Raw genomic sequence first — 11,739 nt, 5'->3', positions numbered from 1 at the left:
GGCTATCCAGCCAGTTTCTAACCCAACGAAGCGTGCGCCAGTCCAAGCCAAGAGCAGCCAGTTTCTTGAGGAGAATGCTGTGGGAGACGGTGTCAAAAGCCTTGCTGAAGTCAAGGTAGACCACATCCACAGCCTTTCCCTCGTCCACCCAGCGCGACACTTTGTCATAGAAGGAGATCAGGTTCGTCAAGCAGGACCTGCCTTCCATAAACCCATGCTGACTGGGCCTGATCGCCTGCTTGCCCTTCAAGTGCCGCATGATGACTCCCAAGAGGATCTGCTCCATGAGCTTCCCTGGTACTGAGGTCAAACTGACAGGCCTGTAGTTCCCCGGGTCAGCCCTCCGGCCCTTCTTGTAGATGGGCGTCACATTCACTAGCCGCCAGTCAGCTGGGACCTCCCCTGATAGCCAGGACTGCTGATAAGTGATGGATAGTGGCTTGGCCAGCTCCTCTGCCAGTTCTCTCAGTACCCTTGGGTGGATCCCATCCGGCCCCAGCTCAAAATTAAGCTCAAATAGACTGAACACTTCCCATCCAAAAGTCAGCAAATACATAATGCACTGTTTAGGTAGCATGACATATAGGTAGTAATATGTAGAATATACTATTTTTATAGAATACTCAAATGAAGTTATCTTACTACCCAAACACTGCATCTATCACTCCATGAGGGACAATACCTGTTGCTACTATACAAATCATAAACGTGTATACATATTTTCATTTAGGTGAAGTACTATGGAATGAACCAATAAAGTTCACAAGATCATCATTACATTACTCTGACATGTTTGATACTGTTAATTTTTACTTCAATTACAACCACAATGTGTTCATTATCATTGGGATAGGTCAAAGAAAACCTGAGTTTTCAGTTAGACTTGTATAACTATGCAGATTTGAAGCTACTGATACAGACTTAAACACTACAGCACTCCTTCCTGAGGAACATTTACATATTAAAACTCTATTCAAACAAGTCTGTTGGAATTATACTGGAAGGGTAACCGATTAGTACATTTATATAAAGGACGATACAATACCTGTACATTATATATATAAAGGACGATACAATACCTGTTTTCAGGGTATTGACCAAAGCACCGAATTCATGAAAGAAGTAGCGTGCTCAGAAATAATGTGAATGTTATCTTACATAGTTCTGGATCCCGCATATTCATAAATTCTGTTCTGGACACCTACCCATGTGATGCTCTTTGTCTAGTAGCTTGGGTGACCTTTCATTGATATATCAAGGTTTTCTCAACGTATAGGAAAGTTGCAAAATAAGCTTTCTTAGCTTCTTCATGGCAAAAATAAAACTTTCATTTTTCTTCTGTATGAGAAAGACCTGTTTACCTGCTATGAGGAAACTGTAGTCTTCTGAGACTGCACGTTTCTCACTGTATATAATGCCAGGTACAATTCTTGATTGGTTATGACATCTCCAAATGACCGTAAGAAACAATAAGTACTTTATCAAGAAGTTCAAATTATCTTGGATCAACCATTTTTTTGAAAGTGTATCCACAAGTTTGTTTGTTTATGGTTGCAAAAATGCTAGATAAGAAACTGCAGTAAGTTAGTTCTGAACCTGAACACCAGCAACACCTGCTTTTCCATCAGAACAAATATGCCACTAATTTTTGATGTGTGAATATCACTGAAACATATCAACACATGTTTTAAGATGTTTTCAGCTCAACTGCCGACTTATGTATTAGGATAAAAATTCTGTAATACTGGATTTAATACCCAATTATGTTGTTTAGACCATTTAAGACTTAATACCCCCTGATGTTGGGTAGACTTCCTTTGGAGGACAGCAGACTTGCATCTTTCAGACTGCCAATCTAAGAATAGGTAGATTGGCATAGTCATCATTACAATTCTGTTCAGACTAAAGATCTCTGAAATCCTTGCTCATCCCTTATTTGTTTATAATTCAGGACAGGTGAAGACCACAACTCCTATGGCAAGTAGCTTCCCTTAGCTGTATCCCCAAAGCAACTGACAACTACATCATTTTCTTCATGGTCCACTTACACAATCCTGTCGAAGAGTACTTTTATACTTTTGCTTGGCAGTCAGCATATAAGTGCTTGATAGCTTGATAAGATAGCATTTACTACTACTTCAGGTACTTACAAAGATTAATCTGAGAACCTTAACCACATTAAAAACATAGAAACTTTTAAAGCATTCAAACAAATTTATGAATTACAAGTTCCACTTTAAATTTTGAACTTATGAAAAAGGGGGGTGACACTTTTAATCACTATCAAAGGCAGGTGGTATCTTTTCCCTTTAAAGTATCCTTTTCATCTTTGCTCCCTCTCCATTCTCCTTTTGCGCTTCCGTCCATTCTTGTACATTTTCAGAGAACACAGACACAGCTTTTCCAAACAGTTCTCTCCCACCAAGTAGAGGCATGCTCCTAACCATGAAAAAGCTACCATTCTCTACTTCTCTCAACAAAACCACTGATATTCACAGGAGATTTTGTTCAAATACCTTGCTATTTTATCTGGAAGAAAGAGCTTTTTGTTTTTTAAAATAAATTAATATAAGAACTTAAAGCAGTTATTCAGCATAGAAAAAATCAATCCAAACAGTTCAGGATAAAGTAGTAATTAAATGGCCTTAGACTGAAAAGTTTCAGGGAACCTTAAGGTGGTACCTAGTTTAATGTTTAAGTGACAAATACTAGTATTTGCCTGCCTTACAACAAATGCCAAAGTACTTATTACACACTATACTAAGAACCATGAAAAATACGCCCATTTGAAATTCAACAAGGTCTTGGCATAGGAAACCTGCATCTATAGTGAAAACTGCTTCCTAAATTCGGTGTTACAGAAAACTTTTTTAATATTAAGCGTTATGAAATTTTGTCCAAGGAAAACAATCTTTTTTTTGCAAGGATAATCAAAATAGTCTATACCCCACAAATTAAACATGAGAAAATTAATTTCGTTCCCCTTATATGTATCCAATTAAACTTCAGTGATTAAAAATTCACATAAAACCAAAAACATATTTAACAAGATGAGATTCTATGTTAAACATGCAAATCAGAATTTAAAACAAGCATAAAAAGACACAGTAAAATTCATTTATTTTGTCAGAGATGTAAATGATTATTTTCATTTTTTTCTTCTTTTTATTCCTCAGGACCCAGGCTGTTTTTCATGATCGATGGTTTTAGCTATACTCATTGAAAGAGTTGCTATTTTTCTCCTAAAAGTCTTCATTTTCTGAGGTCATTTTCTTTAGGCTGACATCACCCATCAGTGATATCAATCGGAACTTTTAAACATTTTGAATTGATCAGTGCTTCAATAATTCAAAGTATTTATAATCCCAAAAATGTAAACTTGCAACATGCTTCTCATACCTTGTCATTTATAAATAACTTCACTGATTGAAGTCCATTTTTTTTTTCCTCCAGCCTTAGTGGAACACCAAGGAAGGTTATTTCCATAACCTGTAATTGCCCAAAATGAAGCTGAGCAGCTTTGAGAGTATGGTTGGTTTTTTTTTTGTTTCTTTCTTTCTCTTTTTCCCCCTCTGAAGAGGCTAGAGCTCCTAGCTTCACTTTGCTCTCAACAATGACTGTCAAAATTTCTGACTAATTCCACTGTTTTTAGAAAACAGCCTCCAAAATGGCAAACACATTCAAAATTGGAGAGTTGAAGCAGTCACTGCCTCCTGTAATCCTTGTCTCCCTGCTGAAACAGGGATGGCTGCTCAGTTTGAAAATCGTTTCCTGAACTAATAGATTGCAACTCAACAGTTTCGTGCAAACCATAGCTTCGTTTTAAACATCTTCATATATTAAGCTGTAAGTTGCAATGCTTCAGGAGCTGTTTACAAACAACTCAGCAGTTCCAGTAACTTTTAGGAAAGGTGTTGGGCAAAAAATTCAAGCTAGAATACATTTCAGTGTTATCTGGTATCAAATATGTCACTGCACAGAAAATGGCTGAAATTGTTCTGTCCAATTTTTTCTGGGCAGAATTTTTCACTCCAGAATGTTTTGCTGTCATGTAATTTAATACACCTTAAAGCTGGATACTATTCTTTTGGGAAAAAAAGGTTATTCATAAACATATGTCTACTTGAAAACCAGCCTGCAAGTATTTTGAGACTAACAGAATAAAACAAAGATATTCTTTTTCACAGTACTCATGACCAGAATCAAAAATCTCAACCAACCAAGAAGCTAAAAATACAAGTATAAAACTAAGTATTCTCAGTTAATCATTAACTGAATTAAGAGTTCTGTGACAGTTTCAAGCATTTTGCTCAAAAATTGATTTTTCTGCCTAACTGGTAATTTTTCAGAATTTTTCTTTAGGGTTCTAAACACATAAGAAATCAATGTTAAACAGTTACTTGTTGAAAATTAGCTTAACTTGAACAAAAGAAGCATATGTTTCTTAAAAAGTAAGGCAAATTTTAGTGAATAAAAATGCAAATATGCATTTTAGCAGTCTTGAATTTATTAATCTGATAGGTTTAATTTCCATTTTCCTGCATCAGCTTTATTTATAAAGTGTCGTGCCCTATAAATGTGCTGTTATTTTCTATAGTCAAGCACCCTCTTAACAAATCTTCTCATTAATATGTAAATTTAAAGTCAATCGGTCTTCTCCCTGACAGCGCTATGAATTCCTAGTGCACTGTATAATCGGCTTTGACTTGGCATCCACTATTTATCATCAAAGATGTCAGTTAGAAAAATTATGGAAAGTACACTGCAATTGATATGACTGCAATCTACTTTGTCAACACTTAATTGTTCCTCAAATCATACATTTACATATAAACAGCCTAAATACTGATCCATAATGATGCAAATAAACTGAATTAAAAATCTCTTCTACTGCACAAGATGCCCCGTTATATGATGTGTTCATTTAAGAACCTATTGACAAAGGCATGCATTTCAACTAGCCCCAGGAAAAAAAAAAAATCTGCTAATTTAATTGCTGAATGGGTAGACAAACTAAATTTTGCACGGAAGCTCATGAAAGTGGAAACAAAGTATTATTAATACTATAACACTGATGAACAATTTTAGGTTGATACCGGCAGTACTGTTACATGAACCTTTTAAATTTGTATAGCAGAACGCACAGCAGTAACTGTCATTCAGCCAGTCTCAATGAAAAATGTACATTACAGTGAGAAAGAAATCTAATACTATCAAGACCTCCAAGCTCAGTCCAAGACAGGTCATCCCCTTCTTCTCTTCCTTTATCCAATCACAGACTGAAGTTGGATGAAACCAATTGTGAAACCGTATCTTTAGGTAAAGTAAATTACTGATTTTGATTTTTTTTTTAAATTGAAGTTCAGAGGGTGAAGAATGCAAGTAGCTTTCTTACAACAAGCAACATACAATAAACATTGTCTCATTATATAAAAGGCTTTCCTTATTTTAAGCAATTTTATGGAAAGATACGCTCTTACAACATAATTTTCACCTGAAATGAAATCAAATGATGTAACTTTCTCCAGGTTCTGGAATTTTATATTCATTATACTTTGGTACACCAAACATCCTTTTATGTGACTGTACAAAGCCCATCTACAACTACTGTCACAAAACAGTATAGAGATCAATGACTATGTACATCTTTAAATATGAATTAGTTTCAAATTAGGTGGTAAAAGTTAACAGCTGTAATGCCCCAGGTCTGTATAATAAATACAAACAATCAGAGTTGTGGAGTAGTTTCATGATCTTATTTTCATGAAGTATTATTTTAAACTGTTATTTAGAATTAAAACCGTACTAAAACCAATGTCAGTAGCATTAATTTCTTAAGCTCTTTGATTCTGTTGCTACAAGTGGTAGGATTTTTATTTTGAATATTCTTTTTTCTAAATTTACGGATATACTTATAATTAATTACAAAATACAAGTGTCACAATATTTACAGTACACATTTCAAGAACAAACATGTAAGTCTCCACATAGCCTCTGAGATGATCAGGTTACTTTGTTAAACTCTGTTAGAGTTCAGTATGTTGTGGCACTGGTATTCAAATTTACAATGAAATTAGAGTCTATCCAGTTTCAGGGCGGAATGCCAAACCCTTTTAATGCTGACTCACATAAAATCACCTACAGCACAGAACTATGCCACTTAAAGAACCACAGAAAGCCGAGTCCCTTCTGCTAACAGGCAGAATGTATCTGGGGTACATTACAATAGGTAAATTTTCACACTCTGAAGGGTGGAAGCCTTGTATTAGTGAAGTCTTAAAAAAGTTAAGGCTTATTCATTTGACTTCCATTTTTGTTAAAGTCTGTGTAAAAACACATCTTAAAAACTAAGCATAAACAAAATCAAGCACACAAAAATAATTAAAAGACTCACAAACTTACCGTTTTCCATGGGCTTACAAACTGTGTACGTGCATATCGAGTTAACATGTGGATAATAACAACTTGGCCCCATTCTTCCACGTCAACCAACAAGTTACAGAGCTTTCTGTAGTTTTTGTGGATCAGATCTATTCTATCTGGACACACTTCCTCAAATGCCATCACAACGCTCCCAGCTACCAGCTAGAAAACAAAATATAAACCAGAATGTCAGTGTTCCCTCTACAGTTCGTCCACAAATCAGAATCAGAATTAATACTAGCAATTCTCAGCATTTTAAGATACATTGAATTTTAAATTGTTTCCATTCAAGGAAAACAAAACATCAGTAACAAAAACCCCTAAACCCAAAGAAATTGTATCTTATTTAAAATAGAATTGGGGTAGATTTATTAGAGCAAACATTTACTGTTTCTATTAGACACATAAATCTTAGCTCTCAGCCCTGAAGACACAGTGCAATGTAAGCACTTTTTTTTTTCTTACAGTTATAGTTTCTAAATAAATGATCAGGGAACTTGCAATTAACTCAGAAATAACAGGGCACAGCAACAAAGCATAATACAGCAACAAGCCCAAAAAGGTCTGTTTGGATTCTCTTATCAACACTGGCATGATCAAACTAAAATGAGCTGTGGTAAGTTTCCCAGCACTACTGGGATCTAAACTTCTCTCTTGATATGACTAAATTATGTAATACGAAATTTCATCTTTAGCATTTCATGAATACACTGTGCAAAAAAGGCACAAAAATTAGCAATACAGTTCAGAGAATATATTAACACTTTTCCTCAAAGAGCATAAGCAGAATTTCTGCATGTTGTTCACCTTTTTTTCTTCTTTTACTAGTTCTAAAGTTACAGAAATGGATCTTTTACGTCCTGTTATGACCTCACATATTTTCTGATCCCATAAGAAATTAATCTTTATATATACAGAGATCCTCCTACAAACTACGGTTATAAAATCAGCTTTGCTTTCAAGAGAAAATAAAATACATTCCCAACATTCTAACACTTCAAGGCTTATTCAAACCTCCTGATAGGATTTTTTCTTCTAAATATAAAGAAACCTTTCTTAGGATAACTGTTTAAATTCTGGCAGCAAGTTACTACAACTGTGGGTAAACCAAAAAAGCTGACCATGCATAGTAAGGACATGTCATTGTGTGCCTAGAATTACTGTTCTAATGCTTTAATTAAGATTTGTTTTGTGTCAAAGTACATGTTAAGTCAAGTAACTAGAATGATGAGACTTTATATGAAGCAGCTGATATGTATGCAGTTAGCATGCATGCAGTATAGCCTTCTGGCAGCAAATTAATGTCATATTCTATCTGAGCACTGGGGATCTGCATTTCAACCTCTAAAATTTCCCCAATGACTTAAAGTAAGCAATTAAATAGGAGTGCAGTTTATTGAAATGGTACTTTTTGAGAAATATTAAATACAATGATATTCATATGCTACATTTTTCTCCCTGTATTTGGCTGACATTTGGTTTATTAGTATGCGCCCAACATTACAATTGAAAGAAAACAGCTCAGAATATAGTCTTGCTATTATGCTAAACAAGTTTCAGGCTCTGTGGGGATTTTATGAATTACCAATAAGAATAAACGTGAAGTTGCATTTATTGTCCTCAGCCCCATCCACATACTTATACCTGCTGGCCTCCACAAGTATACAATTCATTCCAGGGTGTAAAATTTGATTATTTCATACAGCTAAGTAAGACACATAAAACACCTAAAATAATTTCCTAATTTTTGCTGTGTCACAAAAACAATAGGTCATTCTTGCTGCTTTACTAAACTTTCTTCTTAATAGCTTGCTGCATTAAGCTGTTCTATCATTAAAAACTGCTGACAGTTTATGTTTATGTGTGGTTCCAAAGCTCAGCGGAATATAGTGGTTAGCTCCATGCAAACCACTATCAGTCCTGAGTTGTGCTCAATGAGGCCAGATGAGCTGGGGAGGGAGAAGGCAAAGAGAGGAAAGAGTCATATGTTAAAACCTGCTTTCCTCCAAGTGATTTCATCACAGTGCAGAACCATAAACTAAAGTTAAGACCAAGTTGCAGAAGACAGGGTGAAGGCTGTGAAGTTTTAGAAGAAATAGATGACACTTGAGACCACAGACTATTTTGTCACTATCCCATTGACTGTGTTGAGGATATTGTATACATCCACACTACAGCATAGTATGGGGTCTCTTGACAGGTTTGAAATAAAAGAGGAGAAAAGGAGGGAGAGAAGAAAGGATAAAGAAGCATGCATGCATACACACACAGATTTATGACTAAAAATATAGTTACAGACTAGTATTTAAATCATTTAGATTCACAGGTGAAGGACAATACAGACGCTGGTGTCTGACTGCAGTTCTGGCATGGATACATTTGCCTATTAACTGCTACTAGTACTGTACAAGGATTATGTTGCATTTCCCTTTTGTTTAGATAATACTTTGAAAGCTGGCAGAATATAATTCATTTAACAGTAATTTTGATTTTTTTAAAACTGAGCACATATTCGTAGAATGGGTATCTAAAATAGATTCCTAAATCAATTTAAATCAAGCTGCTTTGCTAAAAGGTTGAGCATATATTCATTCCCTCTTTCTCAAAAAGCAGCTAACATTCCATACTTGGTAGTTGCTGTCCACCAGCCAGATCTTCAGAACTACAGACTTGTTGGTCCCTTTGTGATTCACAAGATAGAAGAAAGTTTTAAAATTTACGGTGGGGCATAGAGGTGACACAGAACTAATCTGTGTCTTCCTTCTGCAAAAGAATGGGAGCAGGGACAGCGAATGGAATGCTCTGAGTCATCTCATGAACAGCACAGTATTTTAAAAAGTTACCGTGAGTAAAACACACCTTGATACAAAGAAATAGCCAACCATATTGAAATACAGAAATTTTAAATAATTACTTATTTCAATTCACAGTTAGTAACCTTCTTAAGCTTACAATGAGAGTGCTGACACTTGTGAACACTGGAAAATATTAACAAAAATTTGAACATACGCTATGTATTACAAGGGGGGCACAAGACAAACAATAATTTTATTCCTGTAGCAAGTCCCTTGTTTTTCAAGGTAATACAGGAATTGCCATATACGACAACATCAGTTAAGATCATGCCTCTCTCCCCCTGCTACAACATTCTCCAAAATCAAGCTTTTCAATTTGGGGGGGTTGTATAACAGTCTCAGAATGCATTGGTAACAAGAATTTATCTGAGATTTCCTAATGCTTTCTTAATATGAGGCCATTTTCTATTTGATACCGTTCTCCCTATAGTACATTCCCACTATACATCTAAACATAGATGAACAGCTAATAATGTTTGTTTATTAAATGCTCAACATTCCATAAAAATATTTAGAATTAAAACAAAATGATTCAATCAGAATATAAAACCAAAAAATATTGGTTTCCAAAAAACAGTCAGTTAATTTCCATCTTACTATGTCAATAGTAGCTTTTTGTGTAAGGAGAAAATATAAATCACTCCAACAAAACTAGCAATGAGCTCATCAAATTCAAATGCTGCTTTCCATTTATGTATTTTTTATATTAAAGCAATAAACATGGTTCATTTGTCTTCCACTGGTTGCCACATTTTTCTGTGCTGTTGCTATGAACTTCAGCCATTAGCTGTGCTCCAAGGTAAACTACATGAACCATCAACAAAAGTGACACCCAATCTATGGAGTTCATATTTTCTCCAGATTATCTATGCTAGTTGACAAGCTGGTAATGAAAAAAATCACACTAAGCAAATGGTTCCTCTAATAACAATAAATTTTCTATAAAATTATGAAGGGTACAAAATGTTTCCTTGCATCTATTTTGTCATGAATTCTAATTAACGCTGCGAAAACCTGAGAGTGCTGGGTCATCACAAGAAGTGCATCGAGGTTTGATTGATAATACAGTGTAAGTTGGCCTATGCTGCCAAGATTTCTCTCTCTTAAATTAATGGCCACCCCACCTGCCCTAATCATACAGCCCAAATGATATTCCCCTTCTTATTTCAATTTTCTGAAGGCAAGGAAACTGGAAAAGATCAGTCATTTATCTTCTAATAGTGGGATAATAGATCTATCACAATAAAACATCTGCACAAACTCAGTAATTTTTTTCCACAGAAGTGAAGCTTTTACCAACATTACATCAATAAGTTAAGAAAACAATGCCTTAGACATATATTTTGTTTTTTAAACCAAAATATTAAATTATTAACAGTGGCCTACTGTTAAATAGAAGAAAGCCCAGTGTTTTCTTCCCCTCATTATACCCACAGACACTGCTTTAGTTTAAAAGATCAAGATACTCATTGCAAAGCCATCATCAATTCCTAGGATCATTTTTTAATGTTAGAGGCCTCACTTCACAAGAATCTGTACTTCATCTAGTAACTACACAGTCTGTAAAAGAAATCTCACTCACACATTTGTATAAAGACTTCTTGTCCTCTAAACAGAATTCAAATTAGTTTTTTTCTGTTATATTTAGAAGTTTATTCTTGTGCCAGAACAGAATAATGAATATTAATTTTAGAAGTACCTTAATGTGATGAGAAAATTCTTCTTAAAGGGTAAAATATTATTTAAACAGAGGCTAAATAAGAAGTTAGCCTTTGAAAAAGAGTGTAAATCTTATTAGCAATAAATAGATTCCATGCAGTAAACTTATTTACTCTCAGTCTTCACCTAAATCACATCTCTATCCCTTTCAGTATTTCTTCACAACAGAAGCTTCTGGGGACACATCAGGACTACATACTTTGGAATCTATTTAATTTGGACTGAAGAACACACATCACAAATTCTTTTTACCTGGAAATTTTTAAAAATGGACATGATTCCTTATCAATATTGACACTATTTTATTTTTTACTGCTAGAACTCAGGTATCATTAATACACGTGATTTTTATTGTTTGCAAAAATCAGAGTTATAAAACACCCAAGCTAAAACCCAATGTAGTTCCATAGTCTTTCACAGTCTGCCAAAAGCAACTTAAGCGGTAAGTCCTACCTCCAACCCTAAATCCCAAACCCAGGCTATCAGGCTTATTAAGCAAATAAATAAATAAATAAACAACAAAAAATGTTTACTCTAAAATATCCAATTATACCTTCACACACACACATATATATTACATATATCTGACACGCTATTACTTTCTGAAAAAACTCACTAGCATAAAAAAAAACAGTCTTCATTTCAACATAAAGTCACATCAGGTGCTCAGTTATCTAGAGTAACTAGAAAAATAAAAGGAGCAGACATTCATGGTATTTTATTAGCTTATCACAGTCTGTGC

At 34.8% G+C, this 11,739-nt stretch overlaps 1 protein-coding gene across 5 annotated transcripts in view; it reads right to left on the bottom strand.

The window, feature by feature from the left end:
• AP3B1 (adaptor related protein complex 3 subunit beta 1) overlaps positions 1 to 11,739 on the bottom strand; it is a 157,263-nt gene that overhangs the window by 108,617 nt on the left and 36,907 nt on the right. For all 5 annotated transcript variants that reach the window (XR_004746162.1, XR_004746161.1, XM_035309919.1 and 2 more), the window contains exon 7: positions 6,403 to 6,585. Coding sequence is in view for 3 of the 5 variants with exons in the window: in XM_035309919.1 (XP_035165810.1) it covers positions 6,403 to 6,585 (183 nt within the window). In the remaining 2 variants the exon portion in view is untranslated. The remainder of the gene's footprint in view (positions 1 to 6,402; positions 6,586 to 11,739) is intronic.

Source organism: Oxyura jamaicensis, chromosome Z, assembly GCF_011077185.1.
Source record: "Oxyura jamaicensis isolate SHBP4307 breed ruddy duck chromosome Z, BPBGC_Ojam_1.0, whole genome shotgun sequence".
Classification (NCBI taxonomy): Eukaryota; Metazoa; Chordata; class Aves; order Anseriformes; family Anatidae; genus Oxyura; species Oxyura jamaicensis.
Note: the sequence above shows the minus strand (reverse complement) of the source record. Positions and strands in the feature narration are given on the sequence as shown.